The 27,353-nt window shown below is 37.5% G+C and overlaps 1 protein-coding gene and 1 long non-coding RNA gene across 2 annotated transcripts in view; both read right to left on the reverse strand.

Moving 5' to 3' along the window:
* Window positions 1–27,353, reverse strand: part of POU2F1 (POU class 2 homeobox 1) — a 122,529-nt gene that overhangs the window by 31,945 nt on the left and 63,231 nt on the right. The window contains exon 2 of the mRNA XM_081326576.1: window positions 975–1,069. Coding sequence (XP_081182702.1) covers window positions 975–1,069 — 95 coding nt within the window. The remainder of the gene's footprint in view (window positions 1–974; window positions 1,070–27,353) is intronic.
* Window positions 10,901–12,379, reverse strand: LOC308667379. Its single transcript, XR_014026273.1, has 3 exons — window positions 12,336–12,379; window positions 12,088–12,157; window positions 10,901–11,144 (listed from the first exon to the last, which is right to left on the reverse strand). It is a non-coding gene; the product is annotated as an uncharacterized lncRNA (long non-coding RNA).

Raw genomic sequence — 27,353 nt, forward strand, 5'->3', positions numbered from 1 at the left:
TGAAATCAAACCTAGTAAGGCATGAAACTTTTCAAACTTATTGCTTATGATCAAATGTCGTGTGTTTGTGTGCGCGTGCACAAGTGTGCATGTATGTCTTCGAGTCAGTGTTGACTTCCTGGCAACTGCCTGGACTAGTCCCTGCAGTTTTGTTGGCAAGATTTTTGGAAGTGGTTTGCCAATGCCTCCTTCGTACAGCTGAGAGAATGTGACTTACCTCATGGTCACCCATCTGGCTTTATATCTAAAACTTGAACTTGGGACTCAAATTCATGTTCTCCCAGTTTCTGGCCTAATGCCTTAACTACTGCATCAAATTGATTCTCTTTATTAAAATGATCCTATTACGATAGTTGGATCATTCTAGACAAATTAATCAAATGTATCCCAAAGCCATCAACTGTTATCGATAGCACTTATACCTAGAAACTGAAAATAAGCAATAGTTCAAGCAGTAGTAACAATTATCATGATTTGCAGACTCTAGTCCACTCTTGAAAAATAAAATTTTACGTAACAACTTTTAGCTGAATTTCGGTTTAAAGGCAATTTAAAATTATTACTTTGCTCTGTTAATTATCTTTTTGACAGCACTTATATTCCAAAAAGCTTATGAATGATCATAATATATGCAATTATTTAATATATGCAATTGTATCATATGCTAAGGACACTGTGCAATTTTGTGTAGATGTGCATGTATGCATGCATTCCTTCCAATAGCAATATGAGACACTGTACCAATGGACACATTACATGATCATGATATACTCTTTTTATATAGAAACAAGTGGGCATTTTTGTGTTTCCATTGCAATTATCAATTTTCTTCCACATATTGGCTGCTAAGTATTTCCTGAATCTGGCAAATTTTACTGAAGTTATTAAGATAGCCTTATATATTGTGTTAATCCTGAACATAAAAATTATCTATGTGACTTTTTTCAAGAGTCTGTATAAAAGAAAAAGCTTACCTGATGAAGATGTCCAAGGAACGCTTGGGCTGTGGAAATTGCCCCTGGAATAGGCACAGTCTGTTTCTGAAAGTCTAGGCCATTTGTCTGTGTGCCTAGAAAAGCAAAGTTATAACCAATTAAAATTCTTTTTAAAAGACAATTCTGAAAAAATTGCTGGTTCCTTAAAATCCCAGTAGCAATTCAAAGACCAAAATCTTGGGGGCAATAAGCTGACTTTGTAATAATACCGCTGGGGGGTGGGGTGGCGGGCGAAAGCCCTAATAAGCAGGCATATTGCTAAGCACATTGATTTGTGCTTTAAATTGTAAGCCGCCCTGAGTCTTCAGAGAAGGGCGGGATATAAATGGGATTTTAAAAAAAGCCTGTATTTTAAGTCTTGGTATTTGGCAACTTTTTAATATTACATATTTACTGTTCTATTTTAAAGCCACTTATTAATAACTTACAATAGAATAATGCTACTAAAATGCCCATCATAAAACTTAAAAATCCAATTAGACAGGAATACAAATTCAGTAAATAAAGATGAACATAATAAAACACAAAGCATGATTTAAGACAATTAGTAGATTATAGAAGCTAATTTGCCAAAGGAAGTATAATACCTTAAAAAATGAAAGAAACAAAGAAGTCTTATTCTGAAACCAAACAAAAATAAAAAAAGTGCTATGCAACTTCTCAGATCATCCACTAACTAATCACTATTAAAATGATTCATTCTTCATCCTTAGATAGGCAATTGGAAGATGTTCTCAGTACGTGAAGGATACACATACTATATTGCAGAAGGGTTTTATCCAATACTGGATTCTCAAGTGTTATGTAGCACTCAATGAATTCATAAGTTTGGGGAAATATAAAAGGAATGACAAAGTGAAAATGTAATACAGGTGATCCTCAATTTATGACCACAACTGACCCAAAATTTCTGCTGCTAAGGGAGATATTTGTTAAGTGAGTTTTGCCCCATTTATGATCTTTCTTGCCACAATTGTTAAGTGAATCACTGTGGTTATTAAGTTAGTAACATGGTAGTTAATTGAATCTGGCTTCCCCACTGACTTTGTTTGTCAGAATATCACAAAAGGCGATCACATGACATCAGGACACCACAACCATCATAAATACAAGTCAAGCATCTTAATTTTGATCACATAACCATGAAAATGCTGCAACAGTCGTAAATGTGAAAAATAGTCATAAGTCATTTTTTTCAATGCTGCTGCAACTTTGAATAGTCACTAACAAACTGTTGTAGGTCAATGACTATCTGTAATCAGAACACTTGAATAATATAGTTAGGGAAATTAAAAAGCACTTAAAAATATTAACACAAAAAACTTAAAAAACTTAAAATGAGAGTAAATATTGTAACCATAAAAGAGGTTCTAACATTTCCATTTACCGGTATATTACAAATTAAAAAAAGAGCTGCCTGAATAAAATAATCCATGAAATTAAGAGAAATTAAGAGAAAAGAAAGAGAAGATGAAAGGGAAAGGCTCAAACTCACTACTGTTGAAATTAAGTTGAAGTAGTGCTGCTACTAATGAGAAGGAAGGACTCACTGGAGAAGAGCCTAATGCTGGGAAAGATTGAGGGCAATAGAAGGGGACGACAGAGAATGAGGTGGCTGGATGGAGTCACTGAAGCAGTAGGCGTGAGCTTAAATGGACTCCAGAAGATGGTAGAGGACAGGAAGGCCTGGAGGAACATTGTCCATAGGGTCGCGATGGGTCGGACATGACTTCGCAACTAACAACAACAACAAGTGCTGCTATTTCAAAATATGATAGTAATATAGTATCTTTATCTATATACTAAATTGCATGGGACCAAATTATTAGGGGCTACATGCAGCCCACAAGATTATTATTTTTTGTAGTCCTTAGATTCCTCCAGAGGTTGAAGCAAAAACACTAGACTCCTTTTTTTGCATTTTTGAGGCAATTTAAGAGGAGCAATTAATGGTTTAAGTCTTGCAGTACTGGGCAATAGCCCTGACAACTTTTATAGTACAGCCTTCAACATGTCATAAAAAATCTCAAAAGCTCTTCAGCCATTAGAAGTCATGCAACCGATACAGAATGTCTACGGAGATTCTCAGTCATCCAGGTCATCCCAAAGGTACCTTTTCAAAGAAAAACAAAGGAAGTCCAGTTGCCTTTTGAAAAAGCATCTTTGGGACAACTGATACAGAAGAAATACAACATCGAACCAGATCACAGAAATTAAGTGATCGTGGAAATGTGAAATGTTAATACAGCAAAAGGGGGGAAAATACAAAAGGTATAATATTTGTTTCATTTAAAATATATTATGATGCTTGAACACTTTGCACCAAATTGATTTTTCCAAGCATGGAATAACTGGGTATGCAGGCAGGAATAAACATGTTTTTCAACTTACTTAAAAGTTCCTCAAGGCTGAACATAACCAGAATTTCTGTTCTTGGAAAGAAATAGAAAAGTACTACTTTCTCTATTTGAATACAATGTATGAATATAATATGAGCATTAGACAGATTAAGAATTATTATCCCAATATATAGCTTCAACAAAATATCTTAACTTTGTAGATTTTCAAATATATGATTTAGCAACTTTTAGCGAAACTAGATAGAAGACAGGAACTACATTAGATGCTAATGAATGCTTCTTTGAGGGAAGGAATGGCATTGCTAGACTTGGAAGAGGTGGAGAAGACTTCTCAAGAGACCATGTTCTAGCCTAGCCATTATGGACAACTATTACCCATCTCCAATCTTTTCTTTTATCAAATATGGAGAAGGTGCTAGAAATCAGGGGTCAGCAACCTGAAACAGTGAAAGAGCCACTCGGAACCAGTTCCCTCACAAAAGGAAAAACTGGGAGCCGCAAAAAATGTGTGCGCATGCACGTACATACGCGCATGCGCAAAACAGGGTTTGACTGAAGAGTGGAGCCAAGGCGAGATATGCACCTACCCTGCATATTTGAATTGATTGGTTGAACTTTTTTAGTCCCACTTTTTTGGGGGGGGACTGCACATGGCAGAGGACTGGGAGCCGCAGGAGACGGCTGAAAGAGCCGCATGCGGCTCCGGAGCCGCGGGTTGCAGACCTGTGTGCTAGATGAAGCATTTTATCAGTCAGGGTTTAGGCATGAAGACAGAACCCAATTCTCATTGGTTCCTGTTAAAAATGACCTGACATAGTCCTGCCTACTTTTACAGTATAGTTTCAACTGGGGCAATTCTTCAGCCACCAGAAATTATCCATTTAGATGGGGAGAGGGTGCTGCTCTTTGTCCTGCTTTATCTCTCAGGGGCAAATCTATCAATCAGTGATTCCATATCTTCCCAAGAAGGTGGTCTCAGTAAGTTGGTGGGGAGGGATGGCTCTTCAGCATTTCCTCCCTTTTAGTATCTACATCAGACATGTCAAACACAAGGCCCGGGGGCCAAATCCGGCCCACGAAGTGGTTTCATGTGGCCCACGAAGCCATCCTGGAAACAGTGAGGGAACGGCCCCTACTGCCTTGGCCCTGGCCCAGAGACCCTCCTTCTGCCAGAGACTCTCAGATCTGTCCCACTCCTGCCCAGGCCCCCATAGGCACCCTTGATGCGAACGATGTAGAGCTGGCCACGCCCACCCAGTAGGCCATATGCACTCTAGCCACGCCCACCCAGTAGGCCACACCCACCCTGGCCATACCCACCCGGCCCCCTGAGGGCAACTGCAATGCTGATGCGGCCCTCAATGAAATTGAGTTTGACACCCCTGATCTACATGATACCACTGGAACAGATTATCTGTTGGTTCAGGAAGACATACCATCAGTATGTATATAACACCCTGCTGTACATTTCCACCCCAGGTCAAGCAGGAGATGCAGCAGACGTCCTGTCCTTGTATTTGTAAGCTGTGAGGGACTGGATGATAGGCTTAGCAAGAATCCCAGCAAGGTGGAAGTTTTGTTTGTTCAAAAGCCCTCTAATTCCAGAATTGCTCCATCATTAGCTCTGGTCAGGATGCACTTCCCTTAAAAGAGCAGGTTTACAACTTAAGGATCCCCGTGGACTTTAAGCTCCTGCTGAAAAAGCAAGTGGGGGCCACAGTCAGGACACCCTCTGCCCAGGGTCTGCAGCCTTTTCTGGACCTGAAGCTCTAGCAATATCCTGGTTGGATTAATACAGCCCACTCTTCATGGGGCAACCATTAAAGACAAGTCAGAAGTTATGGCTGATACTAACTCCAGTTGCAAACACTAGAATAACCAGTATTTGCAGAAACTACACTGATTACTTATTGGCTTCCAGGTCCAATTGAAGGTCCTAGTCATTTTTTAATGTGTGTGTGTGTGTGTGTGTGTGTATGTGTGTGTGTGTGTGTATGTGTGTGTGTGTGTGTATGTCAGTATTTTTTTTTAAAATCCAAATACACTTTGTCCACTCCAGAAGACTCTACTTTTTCAATAAGTGCTTGGTGTAGAAGAGGTAAACAATTGAGGCAACTACTCAAGGGGAATCTTTAGTCTGGCTGTATGGAGTTTTGTACTGATTTTTGTTGTTGTTGCTGTTCTTAAGTATAAATTGCCTACAATTTTTGAAGTAAGCAATTCACAGATAAGTAAAAAAAGCAAATAATGTATTTTATTGTCTGACCAGTGAAACATTAAATGCTTGGTTACAATTTTCTAATTTATAATTATGCTTCTGATACTGTAATAGTTTGTTCAGAATATAAGAAAAAATCAGGAAATTATTTGGAAACAACAATTTGCATGTTTCAGTTATCTTGGGGGGGGGGAGGGAAGCAGTCAGCTCATTAGTTCACAAGAGCATCATTTGGATGAACAACTGTTTGTCCTAATAAACTGAAAAACAAATTATTTTCTAAAGTGAAAGTCATCCAATTGCTGAAATTACAGTAACCTTTCAATAAATCTTGTTAAAGAAATCTCTGTCCCAAGAGTATAATAGGAAAAGAGTATGACTAGAGACTTTAAATGCCTTATATTTTTATAGAACATGAATTTCAGTTTAGCATCTGTTTTCTCCAGCACAACCCTGATATGAGTATTTGAGATCTTATAAATCTATAGAAATCTACACAGATATTTTATAAAAGCAACTAAAACATTTTTAACTCAGCTATGGTTGAATGTTCATCTTATTCAGAAACATGAATTCACTCCATAGTCCAAAAAGTAGCAACAGCAATTTGCGCATATTCCCATACTAAACTATTAGTATGAGCAAGGCAGAGATGTGCCGGAGCCAACTCACTAGGGCCAATTGTTACATTTTGGGGAATGTTGTGAGTCAGTTAAGAGCAGAGCTTTCATCAGTTGTTTGGTGGCTTGTGCTTATTGTATATTTATCAGCACACCACTGGAGCAAGGTAACACACACACACACACACACACACACACACACACACACACACACACACTTGCGTAATTGAAACTAAGTCCTTCTCAGTGGAATGGCCAAGAGGGAAAGAACCCTCTTGGCCATTTCCTTTGAGAAATTTAAAGAATGGGATATAATTTGACTAAAATTAGGATCAGAGAATATGGCTTAAGGATATTATGAAGCCTCATTCTATTTCTCAACCATACTATTCCTGAATATAATTCAGTGACCTCTTTTTCATTTAATTTACAATTTAATTAAAATGTTTATGATACTGGGTGAAGCAGAAATGTAACTGTAGACAAAATTACTGAGCAATTTATAAAAAGAAAGCATTTCTTCAGGGAATAACCAATCAATTCCTAGTGTATCATAATAAGCCTCCCTTTTCATATATTATTCTTTATTAACTTATATTTCTCCAAACCAATGTAAGATTACTTTAGCCATGGTTATGAAGGCTAGAAATTATTTAAAAATATTTTTAAATCAAATGAGAAAAATCACTTTGTAGTAGAATAAAATAAAAATAAAATAAAAAAATGGTTGTACTCAGACAAAAGCAAAATATTATGTACAGTTACAGTGTAAAAAAGAAACGGAAAGAGTAAAGAAAAACAGATAGCAACTCAAAACAGCTGAAGATTACAGATACAGATTAAAAATGAGTTCAATACAAATTCTTAAAAGTTATTGTTGAGACTGTTTCTTTACCAACTCACACTGCAAATATTACAACCTATCTTTATAGTGTCAGTTAAAATAGTTGTTTTACATGTCAAAAAACAGCTTTAAAAAGCAGAACGTTTTGGGATGCCCTGTTATCACTGTAAAATCACTACTGTAATTGGCTAAACTCAAAAATAGCTACTGAACTGAAATCTAGGTTCTCAATATTTTTCTGCACTCTTCTATTACTCAAAGGGAAATTCTTTCATTCATAACAGCAAACACAAACATGTCAACAAGCACACAGAGCAGCAGATTACCAACTTCACATTTTATATGTAACATGTTCTCTACCATGGGGGGGGGGAAACAGAAGGTATGTATTGAATAAACACAAATCTAAATGGAGGAATTAATAAGGACAGCCCTTTATATTTCAGGATAAAATGTACATCTATTATTAATACACATTTAGATTTAGATTTTATTAGATTTATATACCGCCCTTTCCCGAAGGCATTGGTGCAAAGATGCCTTGCTCAACATATTACCATACTGAACACAGGAAAATAGAAATCAAGTAAATCTGATCACGTAATTATTGTGGTGTTATTAAGAAATCTGATCTAAGTACTATATAATCCGTACCTGTGTCCCCATCCCCGCTCTCCATTTTTACAGGTTTACTGGTTTCTGACGGAGTATTCATTCTTGAGTCTGCATCAGAAACAAACAACAAACAAAAAAAAGACAATGAGTTAGGAGAAAATACTCCTACTGACTCTATCTTTATGACTGTGGTAATCATAACATTTTTATTTATCTGTCTATAGTACACTGGATCCTAATTGTTAAGTTTGCACTCGGTATTTTAAAAGAAAACCAGGTCATAAAAATCCCCATGTTTGACTATGAAATTTTAAATACTAGTTACTATTAAAAAGAACTACTGAAATAAGAATTATGTTTCATAGTTGCAATTATTTCGGCAATAAATAAAAATATTGGCTAAACAAGTAGCCTTGCACTGATATTTTGTTTCATTGCCATTTTCTACCAAGTTTTATTTAAAATTTGTTTTAGTGAAATTCTTATACAACTTTACAAAGCTGTTTAACTTTCCTTCCACCATAACTTTCCCAGTGCCAATCCCCTTTCTTGTACTAATACAGATACATCTTCTGAGAAGTTGCCATGAGATATGTAAGCTATCACTGTGCAACTGCATTACTGTAAGTTGAATGTGATGACATATCCTAACATTTATTTTTTAAAATAACTCCTTCTCTAACACTGAAATCTCCCCAATATTGTCATTGTTCAATGGTAATACAAAAATTACCATTTAATATCAATACAATATTTACACGTTGTGCTGATAGTAGGAAAGTTCTATGTATTTCTAGCAGTAAAAAAAGGATTCAAGAAAATAAAACTGAACAGTTCCTGACAGTTAAATGACAGAACAAAGATCTAAATCATAAAAACAACTTTGAACCCATTTCTAGTACTATCATTCATTATACCCTAGATCTTTATTTAACTTTGTTTCATCACCTTCCAGTTATGAACAGATTCTTTTCTGCAAGCAAACTGATTTCTATTGGAATGGTATGAAATAATGATATTGTAGCCAACAGATTTGTAGTCTTTATAAAATACCATCCATTCTTCATCTTTCCAGTTATGGCACATTTACAGTTTTAATTACAATCCAGGTAATTTTTCTAGAACATTATGAAAAAACAAAGTAAACAAAAACACTCAACAAAACCACTTGTTGTTTGCACCTTCATTAATGTACTAAATTTTCATGAACTTCAATTTTTCTGTAAAAATTGATACTGGGTAGGGAAGGTACCCATTGGTGAGGGAATATCCCTGGTACAAGAAGCCCTGTGTTTATTTCTGTTGCAATTTCCCCCATATCTATTCATACTAGGTAGAAAGAATAGCTATCCATTTCTGAAAGCAATGGGGCCAATTGTCAATCAACCTGGTAATCATAAATCAGAGGACAAAAGTAATATCTGGATTTGAATGTCTACCTGAATTGTTACTCTGCTTGAATGACAGGCTCCTGAAATGGATTTTTATAAAGTGATAGGCCCAATTATCTCAGTGAGTGACATACTTTTAATCTGTACTAATTTATTACGGGCATCACTGTTTAATTACTTTTTAATAATTTTTAATTTTTGTATTTTGTTTTTATTATGTATTGCCCTGTTCACCGCCCTGAGTCCTTCGGGAGAAGGGCGGTATACAAATTAAATTAATAAATAATAAATAAATAAATATACTGTAAAGTTCAAATAATCAACAAACTTTGTACAATAGATACCTGTAGATGTTCTCAGACTTCTATAGAAGTTTACAGGCAAAAACTAGAAACAGTTAATCACTAGGAGACTATAGAGACTGGCATTTTAGGACAACATATAGTATTTATTTATAAGTAAAGACTGTTAAAATTGCAGTGAAAATTGCCAAGAAAAATCAAATCCTCCAAATCTGTGAAACAAAATAATTCACATAATTTAACAGATGCACGAACAAATCTCGAGAAAATAATAAGTAACATATAAATGTTATCTTTTAGGGAGATACTGTCATTTTTCATAAGAGAAATATGAGGTAGGAGAAAAAAAGCACATAACTTGACAAAATGAAGCTTTAGAAACCTGATTAAATTATATTCCACATTGCCAATGTATTTTCTTGCTATTATAAAATTATTTCAAATTCCAAATTCCATGAAGTTGTTTGTTTCAATACAGCACTAAACAAAGCAAAACAGATTTTTGAATTAAAACTTTGGCCTTGTTCCAAAAGTTGCATGCCATTGGCAAATTCCATTCTGTCGTATTTTTATATGTCAGGCATCTCTCTAATTTTCTCCAAAGTTTAGAAGGCAATTTGGGGGCAAAACTGGGTTATGCATGCAAGATGGTGGTGGAGAAACACAAGAATAGGAAACTCTACAGCTCATGAAGAAATATGCTCATTTTCAATGTAAATTTAAATTACTGTTATATATAAATTAGCAGATTTCAGAACATAATCTTTTAATAGAGCATGGGAAAAACACACACTGAACATTAAAAGCATATTTTTTCCAATTAAGGTTCAGTCAAAGTATGTGGACAAGTATAATAAATTTAAATAAATTATCACAAAGCTTGTGCTATCACTCTCAGTATGAAAATGCCATGTTGTGTACTTATATACAAATGAGTGTGTCTGTATATTATGTTACATCCTAGTTTTATCATCCTAGCTTTATCATTTTCTTCTTTGAACAGGGGATTTTTTTCAGCAGCTACTGTTTCCCCAATAATGCAAACTTTACTCTTGCATCATGCATGCAGTTATCTGAATAATACAAAACACAGCCAGATCATATAGTAACAGTCAGTATGCAAAATCATGCGAAAAATGATGGTAAAGTACTGTCCACCATGAAGCTAATTCATTGATATAAAAGTCCAGTTTCCTCATGATTACACCTTGGCCTAATAATCAAAATGGTTTATATATTATACACACAGACAATATGCCCCAATACTTTCTGAATATTTGCAGTATAAATCTAGAGGTAAACTATGCAGTGTGTCTTATTTACAAGGAATCAATCTGCAAAAATTATTTTTTCTACCAATTATAAACACATTTGTACAACAGAATATTCTATGCTTATTCCAAAAGTTTAAATTTATTAAACTGCATCAAGCACACACACACAATTTCAATGGATTCACCTTAGAAACATGTTTAATGGGATGTATTACCATAAGAGTATAAAAATGATCATGAAGAGCAAGAAATGATGTATGTATTTCAAAATGAGAGGATGAACTTAGGCTCTCACATTGTCCAGAACTTAGTTGAAGGAAGACAGATAATCCCTTATGCCTTATTACAGACTGCTGAACTGAATTTACAACCACATGATATAGTAACACTAAGTAGCTCAAGAGGACTTCAAAAGCAAACAGAACCTCCACGAACTGCTTGTGAACTCCCAAAGGCATCCGGCTCACCAACATAAGTTGAACATTCAGGAAGAATTGGAATCCTGCTATAATCTGCAAGACGAGTCTAATTTAAAGAAGAATGTAAAAAAGTACGAGACAAATGTATTTTTAATGGAAAGGTGTGGCTATAAGGCACCTTAATTTCAATAGCACATGGTAGAACAATTCACATTTTTAACTATGTCCTTATCTCTTTCATAAAATGCAGCAAATCTCATGTTTTATCATGGCACTAAAACAAGTTTTTATTCTAAAGTAATCATATTCTAAAGAAGCAAGGATGGGAAATAACAGGTGCAGTACTGAAGTCATATGCTAATTAACTTATAGATTCATTCTTAATAGTATTGTGACAGATCTCTAATGCTCTAAAGTTAGCCAACCACATACCATTTCAAAACAAATAAGAAGGGTCCTAACACTGAAATCTATATATTCAGCTAATATTAATATTCTCAGATAAGGGTTATATCATTAATTCATACGATTCCCAAAATTTCAAACGGCCAGATGAAAATCCCTTGAATACAACTGAAGTAAAAATCACGTTTAAAAATGAATCCAAATACAAAGAACGTGAAATAATTATTCTAAAAACAGTACAATCTCTGCTGTTTTTATTTAAAAGTAACTAAATCCTTTTTCATAAATTTAAAAATGCTAAATATTAAAAAGTCCTGGAGGTAGAAAACTCTATTAACTTTAAAAACGTATTTTTGAAGAAAATAAAAACCCTTTATTTAATAGAAATTAAACTAGGAGATAGTGTTAGTAGCTAAACATTGGCATGGAAAGCAATGGCTGGCGGCAGTGTTTGCTTGCTTTAAAAAATAGTGAAGTATGACCTCAGTTCAGATATATTCACACACATATAAAATATAAAAGTTGAACTGATGAAGCTACAATGGATGACAGTATTCTCTTAACACCCTAGAATAGATACAGTAATATAATACAAGAAAGCAAATTCTTAAATTCTGTCAAGAAGCAAATGTTTTAAAATTTACAATTCTGTAAGCTTCCATTCTTGACAGTCATGAGCAACTCCATTTCTCCAATGCTGAAGAGTAAGATTCTCTGGAAGAAAAATGAAAGAATGGGGAAGGCGTTTGCTACTGAATCACTGACAGATTTCAACATTTCAAATGCATCCCCCAATCTTACATATGCAATTAAGCCTGTATGTTTAGTCAATTTTAACAACCGCTATTTCCATATTACATGCTTGCAAGAAGTCAGTGGAACCGATACCCACCTAAAACATAGTCGCTGCAGTCCAGCATTGTTGTGCAATCTTCTAAAGATTTAGGTAATCCAAGGAAAGAGAAAAAAAATACTTTCTAAAATAAAAGGCATATACTATTACTCTTTAAAAGAAGGAAGGGGGGGGGGGTCAGGTGTAGGAAAAGTACAACTTCAGTTACACCATAGCAATCTTCAACTGAACAGTGAAACTTCAGTCTCTCCTACTAGCTGTGTCTGACATTGTCAAGGCGACTGAAGCATGAAAAGTTCTCCTTTTTTTAATAAAATAGAAACAAAGATTGCAGCTGGCAGTTTCCATAATGAAGCTTAATCAGTATGCGCCTGATTAGGGCCTTATGCAAATCTCCCCTCGTTAGCACAGCAGCCAGCACTTTGAAGTCCATGAACAATTCATTTGCAGAGTACACTGGAAGCACTCCCTGCATAATTTAAATCATGATATAAATATTTATCAGCTCATTTGCATATTAATTGGCAGTGCATGAAGGGAAAAATTATCTTCCAAGTGCCAGCATAATAATTAGGGAACAAAATGAAATTTCTTCCAATAGCTTTGCTTCTCAGACCTAACTTGAGCACAGTACCATGGAGAAATGGGGAAGGGAAAGAGGTAAGAACATTCTCTTTAAAATGCCAATGAAACGACACACACACAAATTAAGCATTTTTAATCTTATTCCTCCTAGCAACAATTAGTTTTGTAATAAAAGATTTGGAAAAGCTTTCTTCACCATCTAAATAATCCTCCCCTTCCGCCCCCATTAGCAAGTTAGAAGGTGAATACAATCTACCTAACTACAACCTGTGCACTTATGGGATATTTTCTAAATGAGTCCTGCAGAAGGACAAAGTCCTGCAGAGAAAATCTAAACGCTCAGGTTGGTTGCTTTATAAAGGTAGCCAACACTGACAGATATGACAAGCAATATTTTCTACCTCCCCAAGATGCCTTAAAAGCTGTTCCCTAAATATACTTCTTATTTGCATCTGCAAAAGTAAATATTTATATTCTTAAGAGGTCTAATTGTATTATAGATATCCAATAAAAAGTGATATATATGTGAAAACTACACTCTCAAACATCAGCTTAAGAAAAAAAAATTACATAATGACAGTTTGAAGTTTTAAAAAAGAACTACACAGCACATAAATAGGCTTCTGAAGATGTTATCTTTCTCTATTCTTTCCTGTGACTGCAAAATGTGCTCTAGGTGAGAGGAAATGCGGAATCTGTAGGAAGAGAAAGGGATCATCGGTTCTACCACTTGTTTTGATCATCATTAGATACAACAGGAAGGCCTGGAGGAATGTTGTCCATAGGGTCGCGATGGGTCGGACACGACTTCGCAGCTAACAACAACAACAAGATACAACCTATTACAGCAGCTTAATTGGATTTGTCCATAATCCACCATTTAGTCACCTTTAATAATAAAGGGAGCTATTAACTATTGGATGGTTTGGTTTTGTTTCAATGTGAAGAAAAATAGTATTTTCAAACAAGTTGTTTTACATTCAGAATAGCACGGAGTTTTATGCAAACCAGGATGAGCAATCTTTTCACCTAAAAATTAAGTACTGGTATTTTTACTTATTCATTTCAACCAGAAACCTGCAGATAAATAATTAGCTGATTAATTCAAGCCTACAAACGAATTTGCACAGGCAATAATTGTATCTTTAGCCATATTAGTTCCTATGGTTGCATATGGTTATACGAAGTAACAACAAAAAGCTAACAAAATCTGGCAACTCATGGAAGATACACCTATCTTATGAGAATCTAAACATAAAATACTTTTGCTTTGTAAGCGATAAGTCAGACTTACTAGAACTATAGTTTTATTTAATTAAACGGGACCATGTTTTTTAAACAATTAAATGTTTTTTCAATCAAAATAAAATAACTGAAATACTACTGTAGGAAAAGCGTTATCTCTATTTTTTTTAAGAAATAAAAATAAATAAAACCAGGAATTTATTACCCGAAGTTTTGCCTGCTTCAACCCTAAGCATTATTTTGATAGCATGTGGTATTAAGGATACTGTACAATTTCCCTTTTTTTTGGCATTATAACATTGAATTTTCTTTTCCAATCTTTGGGCCAGCCTGTGCTGTTCTTCAGATTTGCTGGCATAGTTTGGTCAGAATCTTTATTGATTCTTTTTCTGTTGCTTGGCATATTTCAGTGCGTTCATCAGTTCTGTTGCATCAGTATATTTTCAACTTGGCAATGACTCAAGTACCAGAAGTTCTTGAAAGTAGGAAATTATTTGGGTTGATTGACCACTCTGGGGTGGGGGGGGGAAATGATGCTGAATTGCCTCCATTTATTATACAAGATGCCTGACAGTGAGCTGATGGAGTCCAAACAATTTTGTAACCTTTTCTAGACTAGTGAGCATCAATAATTGTTTTTTAGAGGTCCTCAAAAATCTCTTTTGAGCCATGACACGCTTCCAAATACAAAGATCTGTCTTGGATGGTGAATACTCAAGAATCTGTTCTTTAAATAAGGCAGGAACTTCCTCACTCACACCTGATTATCGTTGGCTGCAGCTCTGAGGATCAGTTATAAGTTCTCCTCATTTAGCAAACATATATTCAAACAATGACTGAACAGGGATTGTAACCTGAGAACTACTTCTAAATAAATGAGTAAGTATAATGTTTTTGACTTGTTTAATTGGGCTCTCTTTACCAAGTTTCAGAATTTACATGGAGTACATCTTTTAGGTCATACTTATGCATAAATATTGACATTCAAAAGAGTTCATAAACTGTCAAGTATCCTGTATATAATATATAAATATATGCAATAAGTTCCTTTCAATTAAAATCATTTACACATAAAGACTATTTATTTTTTAAAATATATGTTGAATAGGGATTGGAAATAAACACACATATTTTAGCATAACTCTAGAACCATTTTCCTTGCCCATATTTTTTTCAAGAATTCTGCCAAACAATATTAACAGAAATGTATTTTCCAACTACTTTTAGCGCCACTTTTGATTTTCAGCGATTCTATTCCTTTCTTTAAACACAAAACTTCTTAATGCCAAGGCTCTTGCTTTGGAACACAATCTAAGAACTTGGGAAATTAGATATCAAAAAGATATAATTTCTAAAACTAATTCAGGACAAGGGTAATTTGATGTCACATATTCCTCTAGTTAGAGCATTTGTATTTAATTTCCAAATGGAAATATCCTTTATAAAAGGCCGGGCGGGGGAAAAAAACTGACAAAACTTCAATTATGTCAACACGTCTCAATCTTTTGGCCATTCTCTTCAAGCAATTAACTGTATTATTGTAAAGGGCAAGTTTGCAAAGTCTTGATGCCATTTAAATCAGGCATGTCAAACTGCCGGCCCACGGGCCGGATGCATCATGCCAAAACCGTGCCCAACCCATTGCCGGCAATGGGGGAAAAGTTGCGATACGTCGCAATGTCATATGACATTGCAATTTTGATATTCCTGATTTAAATGATTAGTTGCAGTGATTAATTTAAAAACCTGCTACCGTCTTAAAAAGGATGCTACGTGCTTTATGCTTTATTTCTTATTTTCCTTCACATATTCAACAATTCCCTTTTATTTTAAGAGCTCATTTGCTACTAAGTATTACTTAGTAGCAAAACATTTAAGAAAGGGGTGCATTTTTGTTTTTGTTCTTCTTTTCCTATTCAGGTTATACAGCACAGTAGCAATTTTATCCTGTATTTTCCAGTGTTTGCCAGCAACTTATCAAAAGCAGAATCTTATGGGGTGCAAAAAAGGACAATTTATAACTATTTATGATCTAGCGCCGTGGTAGCATGCATGCCACAGGTGGCACACAGAACCCTCTCTGTGGACACACGTGCCGTCGCCCCAGTCCTAGGCCTTCAGCTGGGTTTTATAAAACCTTTTCACTTTAGGTCTCCGCCGCCATGTGCAAAAAAAAAAAGGTTCAATCAATCAATTAATTTTAACTTCTCGTGGGGAAAAAAAAATCTCGCAAAGTTGGAATTGGTTGATTGAACTTTTTAGTTCCACCCAGTCTGCCGTTACCACCGTGGCCACGCCCACCCAATGGACCACACCCAGCCAATGGGCCATGTCCACCTGGCACCCAACAATACATAAGTGGGTTTTGGGTCGCAGTTTGGGCACTCGGTCTCTAAAAGGTTCACCATCACTGATCTAGCATATCAAAAGCTGTTGGGACCTGCTTAAATCTCTATCACAAAGCATGTTGTGCTCTGGAATATTTTATTTTTTATTTATTTTTATTTTAATTCCATTTTATATCCTGCCCTTCTCCGAAATTGTTTTGCTTCTGATTTTTAACTGTTTTGTGGATTGTATTTTAATTTACTTTGTGCTAACTAACTAGTTACAATATATATTACGTATCGCTTTGCATAACTGGACATGATGAATCAGGCAGCACTGCAGTTAAAGTGAAGGCATCCCCATCAGTCTGAGTTCCAATACGTATGAAGAGAAAGAAAAACTATGGATGGGTGGGGGGAGGAGTTAGTGCGGTAGCGGTGGTGGACTTGCAATCTGAATTTTATTTATTTCTAGTGAAATCTTACTAAATTCAGAACAAAGATTTATAAACAAGAATGAATGGCCATGTTTCACTCTAATTAATCAACCAGTAACATGCCATCTCTCAATACCCAAATGTTGGCAAGTAAAAACCCCCAAACAATCTATCCATTACTTCTTCTGTGAAAAACTTACCAACAACAAAGTAAAAGTAGAGCTGTTGAAGCTTGAGGGGAAACAAAGAAAAGTAAGAATCCTGGAACTAATAAACATTAATTCCAGTGGTAGATAATCATGGAAAGCTCATAAGAAGAATATAAATGCAACTCTTCTACTTTTATTTTCTGTAGGTAGTATTGAAAAGTATATTCAGGCTGCCATACCAGTGGATTTTTAGTGGTGCATTTAAATACAATTTAAGCAGGCATACATGGAATTATGATCTCCTAAAATTGAATGCTAATTTGAAGTTTTATTGTATTGACATGATATATTACCTTATTTATTTATTTACTTACTTACTTACTTATTCACTTACATATTTAAAAACTGCCCATTTCCCTCACAGAGCAACTCAGGGTACTACAATAAAATGATTATAAACTGTTGGTAGCTTTAATTACTTATTTATGTTTAATTACTTATTTATGATTAGGGACTGGAGGCTATAAGGAACGGTTGCTGGAATTGGGAATGTCTAATCTAATGAAGAGAAGGACAAGGGGTGACAAGATAGCAGTGTTCCAATATCTCAGGGGCTGCCACAAAGAAGAGGGAGTCAAGCTATTCTCCAAAGCACCTGAAAGCAGGACAAGAAGCAACGGATGGAAACTAGTAAAGGAGAGAAGCAACCTAGAACTAAGGAGAGATTTCCTGACAATTAGAACAATTAACCAGTGGAACAACCTGCCTCCAGAAGCTGTGAATGCTCCAACACTGGAAGTTTTTAAGAAAAGACTGGACAGCCATTTGTCTGAAATGGTATAGGGTTTCCTGCCTAAGCAGGGGGTTGGATTAGATGACCTCCAAGGTCCCTTCCAACATTATTATTACTATTATAATAATAGTAATATTATTAGTGAGATTTAAGGTGCTGGTACTTACCTTTAAAGCCCTACATGGCCTAGGCCCGGAATATTTGCAGGACCGTCTGCTGCCGGGAACAACTTCCCATCGCCCAGTGCGCTCACACAGAGAGGGCCTCCTCAGGGTGCCGTCGGCTAGACAATGTCGGCTGGCGACCCCCAGGGGGAGAGCCTTCTCTGTGGGAGCGCCAGCCCTGTGGAACCAACTCCCCCTTAAGCTCCGGATGGCCCTGGATCTCCGGTCCTTTCACCATGGCCTTAAAACTTTCCTTTTTCATCAGGCTGACCTGGACTGACGACAGGGTTTTTAAAAATGTTTTTTAATTTTTAATTGTTTAGTTTAACTTATTTATTGGGGCTGTTTATTTAATTTCTTTTAACTTTTGTATTGTTGTTTTTATTGTTGTTAGCCGCCCTGAGTCCTTCAGGAGATAGGGCGGCATATAAGTCCCAAAAATAAATAAATAAATAAATTATTGTTGTTGTTGTTCTTATTTTAGTTTAAATGTATCAGTAAGAAATGTCTTGTATTTTTATCTGTCCGATACAAACTGCAGCTCTTCTAGGAATATTTCAGTAAAGTTCTTGTCTTTGTCTATCCAATTTTCCCTTTGTTTTCCCTTCTTCAACTTAAAGAATACAGAATAACAGAGTTGCAAGGGATCTTGGAGGTCTTTTATTCCAACCCCCTGCTCAAGCAGGGGTCCTTAACTCCCGGTCCGTGGACCGGTACCAGGTTGCAGCATGCCAGCAATTGGTCCACACAAACGCAAATCCCCATCCGTGGGATTCAGGCAGAACACAAAACCACGCACTCTCCAGTCCATGGAAAAGCCTTTCTCCACAGAACTGATCCCTGGTGACCAAAAGGTTGCCCTATACCAGGAGTCAGCAACCTGGAACAGTGAAAGAGCCACTCGGAACCGGTTCCCTCACAAAAGGAAAAACTGGGAGCCGCAAAAAATGTGTGCACATGCGCGCATGCGCAGAACAGGGTTTGACTGAAGAGTGGAGCCAAGGCGAGATATGCACCTACCCTGCATATTTGAATTGATTGGTTGAACATTTTTAGTCCCACTTTTTTTCTTTTCTTTTTTTTGGACTGCACATGGCAAAGGACTGGGAGCCGTAGGAGACAGCTGAAAGAGCCGCATGCGGCTCCGGAGCCGTGGGTTGCAGACCTGTACCATTCCAGACAAGTGGTTGCCCAGCCTCTTCTTAAAAGCCTCCAGTGATGGAGCACCCACAACTTCTGAAGGCAAACTGTTTTGACTTACATAACGGCCAAGGCATATGAAGTGCTGCTTGCTATTCAACGCTTCAAAATGTTTATTTCTTCCAGATCTTCTAATCGATGCCATGGTCCATAGTAGTCTTACTTATCATCTCCAAATCACAAGCATTTATCTTATCCCTTACTCTTTCTCGACATTCAGCTTTTATAGTTTCATACCATCACTAAAAATATTAATTATTCTGATTTTTCATGTCATTGAAATATCCTTTCCATGATTGTCTTAAGTTTGCTATTATCTTCCTCCCTATATTGTAATAGATGTGTTTGTATACCTCACAAAAGGAAGTAAAATTAAATGATATTCTGTATAGAATGCCTAACTGTTTAATATAAATCCAACAAAATTGAAATGGACATAATTACTTCAAAAGCGTTCTTATATTTATGTATTTATATATGCATGTACGCGTGTATGTAAATATGTATGTTTAGGGCATATCAACAAATAATTTTTGCTTTTTCAAGCATATACTATATATTGAGAATTTGTGAAACATACACACAAATGTTACAGCTATTCCCTTTTGGAATAAGCAACATTATGCAAAATGTAAACAGCTATAAAAAATAGCAACCTAAAGAAATTTGATTCATTAGATAAAGAAAGAAAATTAGCTAAATCTGATTTATACCACAAGACCATTTATTGTACCAAAGATGATTTTTCACGAGGCAACAGGACTTCCTTGTTTTTCTTTGAAGACGTTTAGCTTCTCATCAAAGAAGCTTCTTCAGCTCAGAGCATCTGTGGGATAACTAAGACCTGGATGACTGAACATCTCCATACATAGACCATTCATTGTACCTTTCCATGCATTTCTATCTTGCAAATCACCTTTGCTTAGATGTCCATTCATACATTGCTCTTTTGCTCTTTCAATCTCACCTCTCTTTTAGGATCTCAACCACACCATTCTACAATTTTCTCTGTCTTTCCATTCTTAACCCATTCACTCTTCTTACAATAGATTTATTTTGCAATTCAATTCTTATTCACTCCATTCAACAAATAACCTCAAAATTCTTTCATACCGGCCACTCACTTTTGTATTCAGTCCACATTCATTCACATTCCTTTATTCTTGACCCTACCTCTTCTTGTTTTACCACACACATTTCTTAAGTACCTCATTCCTATTGCATTCAATTTATTTTTATGCTTTTCCTGGCAAATCCAACTTTCATATTCAGATATCAAAGTAAGCAAAAGTACATTCTCATTCATCGCCATTTTTGCTTCTTTTGACATTTGTTCCTCACAACAAACCACATGCCACTTAATTTAATACCAGTATTGGTATATTTTAAAATTTCTCCATTTTTGCATATTTAGTAAATATGCTACCAACACACAAATTTATCTACTTGTTTTAGTTTTTTTGACTTATTCATAATGTGAAATTTTGATTTATATCATATCAAATTGTATACTTTGCATGATATTCAGGAAATGATTTAAAATTGCTGCAATGATGTAATCTTCAATTTACCATATTGGTATTAATAAACCATTCCCATCTGTTAACATTTGGTTTCACTTATATTTCTAACTGTTTAGCTTGGTCAAACAACACCTAGGTCCTTGATACAGGTAATCCTCACTTAATGACCACAAATGGACCAGAGTCTTGGTTGAGTGAAGCAATTATTAAGTGAGATGCTCATGTGACTGCTTTACTTAACAACCCATGATCCCAGCATTCCCAGTTGTAGTTGTTAAAATAATCTCACGGGTCATCAAGTGAGTAGAATCCCTTTCCATGTCTATGGAGAGATTCTGAGTTGTGTGCATGCTTGGATTTTAGCTGCCATGGTTCAAGTAGGCATGGAGTTGGGTGTTCTCTCCCTGTCCCTGCAGGGCACTCTACGGAGGTGGGAAGAGAGGGCTGCATTCATGCTTGAATTTTGGCTGCCGATCTCAAGAAAGCACAGAGCTGGACATCATTCTCTCTACACATCTGTGGAGCACTCTGCAGAGGCTTAGAGAGAGGGATTTTTGGCTACTGACATCCAAACAGGCACAAAATGGCAGGGACCTCTTCTATCCAGGCCCAAGAGATGAGAGGAAACCTTCCCAACAGGCAACAGCGGTTTACAAATTTCCCTGCCATTTTCCACAATGATTTTCTGGTGAGGCCAGCAGGGAAAATTGCAAGCGGCAAGCCTTTGATTGCAGACTGCTTAGCACCCAGTTGTAAATGCAATCAGATTGTCAAGCGCCTAGACTACAATCATGTGACCGCTAGGTAAAGGTTTCCTCTTTACAGTTGTGTCCAACTCTAGGGAACAATGCTCATCTCGGTTTCTTGGTTGACGGAGTCAGCATTGTCCAAAGACATTTCCATGTGCCCAGCATGACTATACACCAAGGCCACAGAATGTTGTTACCTTCCCACCTAAGTGGTACCTATTTATCTATTCACATTTGCATGCTTTAAAACTGCAGGGTTGGCAGGACCTGGGACAAGTAACGGGAGCTTTTCCATTGCACAGCGCTCTGATCTCAAATCCAGGCCAAAGCTTTCCAGCTGACAAGCAGCCAGATCGCAATAATGTGATCGCTGGGAGGGTGGTGCAACATTTTGTGACAATTGGAAATGTTTTACAGGTCATAAAGCACCCTTTCCAAAACCTTCATAACTTCAAATGGTTGTTAAGCATCAGTCATTATGTGAGGATTCTATTCAACAATTTTCAGATTTATTATTACATCCTACCATTTGTTGCAAATCATTAAATTTTGTGGCCAATCACACAACATTATTTGAATACTAAAGTCCACAAATGTTCATAGCTCCAGCCAAAGCCACCGTATACATTCTTTATATCTTTCCCCATAAATATATTAAAACAACCAAGGGACATTTCACAATCTTACTTCCTGCTCAATTTTGAATCATTCACCAAACATTCCTTTTATTGGCACTATGTTGATTTTATCACATTCAGCAACTTTTTTAATATTCATGCAAAACATTCTTTAATTCAGAATTATTGACTTTTATATTTATTCTCTACACTGAAATTCAAAAGAGTTCATAAACTGTCAAGTATCCTGTATATAATATATAAATATATGCAATAAGTTCCTTTCAATTAAAATCATTTACACATAAACACTATTTATTTTTTAAAATACCGTATATACTTGAGTATAAGCCGACTCGAGTATACAGTAAGCCGAGACCCCCAATTTCACCCCCCAAAACTGGAAAAAGTTATTGACTCGAGTATAAGCCGATCCGCCGTTCTGCAAGCCTCCGCCGCTGGCGGAGGCTGGATCCGCGCTCTGCAAGCCTCTGCCGCCAGCAGAGGTTCGATCCGCCATTTTGCAAGCCTGAATACACAGGAATACCCTGTGTGGCCGCGGCTCTCGGGGAAGCCCTGGCTGTCCGCTTCCTCGCTCCACGCTGCCATTCGGGGCCCGCGCGTTCCCCGGGCAAATCGCGGCGCCCAGCAGGCGAGGAAACACGCCCGCTCCAGTCGCCCCCCCTTCCCTCAGGAGACGCGAAGCAAGTGACCGCCCGGAGCTTACCGAGGACTTGCGCGCGGCCGAGGCTTCGGTGCTTCCAGGATCGCGCGCACCTCTCCCAAGCCGTCGCCATCCGGAGACCTGCCGAAGTTTGGGGAGGTTTGGGGAGGTACGCGCGCCCCTCCCCAAACCTCCCCAAACGTCGGCAGGTCTCCGGACCTCCGCGCCCTGCCTGCCTGCTTCTTTCCGCTGCGGAAAGAAGCAGGCAGGCAGGGCGCGGAGGTCCGGAGACCTGCCGACGTTTGGGGAGGTTTGGGCACCTCCCCAAACCTCCCCAAACGTCGGCAGGTCTCCGGACCTCCGCGCCCTGCCTGCCTGCTTCTTTCCGCAGCGGAAAGAAGCAGGCAGGCAGGGCGCGGAGGTCCGGAGACCTGCCGACGTTTGGGGAGGTTTGCGCGCGCACCTCCCCAAACCTCCCCAAACTTCGGCAGGTCTCCGGATGGCGGCGGCTTGGGAGAGGTGCGCGCGATCCCGGAAGCACCAAAGCCTCGGCCGCGCACAAGTCCTCGGTAAGTTTTTTTGTTGACTGGAGTATAAGCCGAAGTGGAATTTTTCAGCCCAAAAAGTGGGCTGAAAAATTCGGCTTATACTCAAGTATATACGGTATATGTTGAATAGGGATTGGAAATAAACACACATATTTTAGCATAACTCATTTTCTTTGCCCATATTTTTTTCAAGAATTCTGCCAAACAATATTAACAGAAATGTATTTTCCAACTGCTTTTAGCGCCACTTTTGATTTTCAACAATGTACAATAAATTTGCTTTCTCAAATCCATATTTTTAAACAAACTGAATGAATTTATGAAATGAAACGAATGAAATATAAAAACCTTGCCTACATATATATATTGAGCATGTGGTATGGTACACTCTTCAAGTTTTGGTCATTGTTACCATATTTGTTAGATCAGGTGACACAATCACTTCTAAGCAATCATATACATCCAAACATTACCATTTCTTATAGCGTTTATGACTTCATTTTCACAGTTTTCTTAGATGCAAACTTTTAAAACAGTTGTTTCAATTCTACTTTGACACATCACTATCATTCCCTTATCAGTATCTAAAATACTCCTTTCAGGACTTCAATTTCTTTTCAACCCATATTTTTATCACTTCTGTTTTTAATCCTATTCATTCCACTGGAGGGTCCTTGTTGTTCACTTCTAAATAATTGGTTAATTCCATCAAAATTATTTTGAATGTTCTAGGTTTTCCCTGCCCTCGATTGCTCCTTACAGCTATCTTTCTTTCTACATTATTAAATATGTATTCAATATATCATCTGCAATCAAGTGACTCTTGAAAATTAAAAGTGCTTAAATAAAATCTACATGATAAGAAAATAAATAAAATTCCAAAATCTTCATAAAGCAATCAAATTGAATATCCTAACCTTAAGACCTTCAGAATGGCATCTTTATCTCCTCATTTTTGCAGCAATCAAAAAATTGTACATATTTTTCTCTTCATTCATCAAACACCCTTTTTCACAGCTCCCATTAATGCTACTCTATAAACTTCTGTGGAATTCTTCAATATGTAAGTAGTCCTCAACTTACAGGTGAAACTCGAAAAATTAGAATGTCATGCAAAAGTTCATTTATTTCAGTAATGCAACTTAAAAGGGGAAACTAATATATGAGATAGACTCATTACATGCAAAGCAAGATAGTTCAAGCTGTGATTTGTCATAATTGTGATGATTATGGCGTACAAGCTCATGAAAACCCCAAATCCACACTCTCAGAAAATTAGAATATTACATGCAATCAATAAAACAAGGAGTGTACATAGAACAAAATCGGACCTCTGAAAAGTATAAGTATGCATATGTACGCAGTACTTGGTTTGGGCCCCTTTTGCAGCAATTACTGCCTCAATGCGGCATGGCATGGAAGCTATCAACCTGTGGCACTGCTGAGGTGTTATGGAAGACCAGGATGCTTCAATAGCGGCCTTCAGCTCTTCTGCATTGTTCGGTCTCATTTCTCTCATCTTTGTCTTGGCAATGCCCCATAGATTCTCTATGGCAGGGGTGTCAAACTCAATTTCATTGAGGGCCGTATCAGCATTGCGGTTGCCCTCAAGGGGCTGGGTGGGTATGGACAGGGTGGGTGTGGCCTATTGGGTGGGCGTGGCTAGAGTGCATATGGCCTACTGGGTGGGTGTGGCCAGCTCTACATCGTTCACATCAAGGGTACCTATGGGGGCCTAGGCAGGAGTGGGACAGATCTGAGGGTCTCTGGCAGAAGGAGGGTCTCTGGGCCAGGGCCAAGGCAGTGGGGGCCGTTCCCTCACTGTTTCCAGGATGGCTTCGCGGGCCACATGAAACCACTTTGTGGGCCGGATCCGGCCCCCGGGCCTTGTGTTTGACATGTCTGCTCTATGGGGTTCAGGTCAGTCAAGTTTGCTGGCCAATCAAGCACAGTAATCCCACGGTCACTGAACCAGGTTTTGGTGCTTTTGGCAGTGTGGGCAGGTGCCAAGTCCTGCTGGAAAATGAAGTCAGCATCCCCATAAAGCTCGTCTGCGGAAGGAAGCATGAAGTGCTCCAAAATCTCCTGGTAGACGGCTGTGTTGACCCTGGACTTAATGAAGCACAGTGGACCAACACCAGCAGATGACATGGCTCCCCAAATCAACACAGACTGTGGAAACTTCACACTGGACTTCAAGCATCTTGAAGTGTATGCCTCTCCATTCTTCCTCTATACTCTGGGTCCTTGGTTTCCAAATGAGATGCAAAAGTTGCTCTCATCAGAAAAGAGGACTTTGGACCACTGAGCAACAGACCAGGTCTGTTTTTCTTTAGCCCAGGTAAGACGCTTCTGACGTTGTTTGTTGTTCAGGAGCGGCTTGACAAGAGGAATACGACATTTGAAGCCCATGTCCAGGATCCGTCTGTGTGTGGTGGCTCTTGATGCACTGACTCCAGCCTCAGTCCACTCCTTGTGAAAGTCCCCAACACTTTTGAATGGCCTTTTCCTGACAAACCTCTCCAGGCTGTGGTCATCCCTGCTGCTTGTGCACCTTTTTCTTCCACACTTTTCCCTTCCACATAACTTTCTATTAATGTGCTTTGATACAGCACTTTGGGAACATCCAACTTCTTTTGCAATTACCTTTTGAGGCTTTCCCTCCTTATGGAGGGTGTCAATGATGGTTTTCTGCACAACTGTCAGGTCAGCAGTCTTCCCCATGATTGTGATTCCTACTGAACCAGACTGAGAGACCATTTAAAGGCTCAGGAACCCTTTGCAGGTGTTATGGCTTAATTAGGTGATTAGAGTGGGACACTTTGACACTAGAATATTGCACCTTTTCATAATATTCTAATTTACTGAGATTGTGGATTTGGGGTTTTCATGAGCTGTAAGCCATAATCATCACAATTAAGACAAATCACGGCTTGAACTATCTTGCTTTGCATGTAATGAGTCTATCTCATATATTAGTTTCCCCTTTTAAGTTGCATTACTGAAATAAATGAACTTTTGCACGATATTCTAATTTTTCGAGTTTCACCTGTACTTCATGTAACAGTTCATGTAGTGACTGTTCAGTTACAATGCCACTGAAAAAAGTGACTTATGATCGTTTTTCACACTTACGACTCTTGCAGCATCCCCATGGTCATATGATCAAAATTCAGATGCTTGGGAACTGACTCGTATTTATGATGGTTGTATGATAACCTTTTGTGACCTTCTGATAAGCAAAGTCAATGGAGAAGTTAGATTCCCTTAACAACCATGTTACTAACAACTGCAGTGTCAGCAAAAAATGTCATAAAATGGGGGCAAAACTCACAACTATCATTTAGCAACAGAAATTTTGGACTCAGTTGTGGTCATAAATCAAGGACCAACTGTAATTAGTTTATATGCTTCTTCATTATTTTATTTTTTATTTATTTATAGCTTGTATTTCTTCACCACCCATTTCCCTCAGAGAGATAGGTCCCTTCCATTAATTTTTGAGGAAAATTATTCTACTCATACTTTTTAATATAATAGTCATTTTTGCTCTTGCCTAATCACTTATTTTCGCTCTATTTTTAGGTTTCTCAAATTGTGGGTCATGAGTCCCTAGTAGTCACATCACTAAGTAGCGCTGTAATTGTCTCCCACTCTGCCCAGACCAGAATTATTCTTTTATGGCCTCTGGTCACAAGAATAGCATTTGAAACAGACCCAACTCAATCCTGAGTGCTACCAAAACTATCTGGGCAAGCTTTATGTCACAAGGATTCATTCTCCTGCAAGTAGTAAAAAATAAGTAGAACTGTCTGAGATGGGTAAAAGGCTTAGTACCAGGAAGAGCATGATGATCCCAGAAAAAAACCAGGGAAGAGCTATGCTTAGAAAAATAAAAAGGTAAGACTATCCAAAATTCTTCATTGATCTTGGGTGAGATGTCCATCTACAACTTTCAGGAGATGGTTGAGATTGATGCCAAGAATCACTGTAATGAGCACAAAGATGGTCAAAGGAGAACCATAGCCCCGTATTAACAAAGATACAGCTCTGAGT

Source organism: Vipera berus (genome assembly GCF_964194415.1).
Source record: "Vipera berus genome assembly, chromosome: 4".
Taxonomy (NCBI): domain Eukaryota; kingdom Metazoa; phylum Chordata; class Lepidosauria; order Squamata; family Viperidae; genus Vipera; species Vipera berus.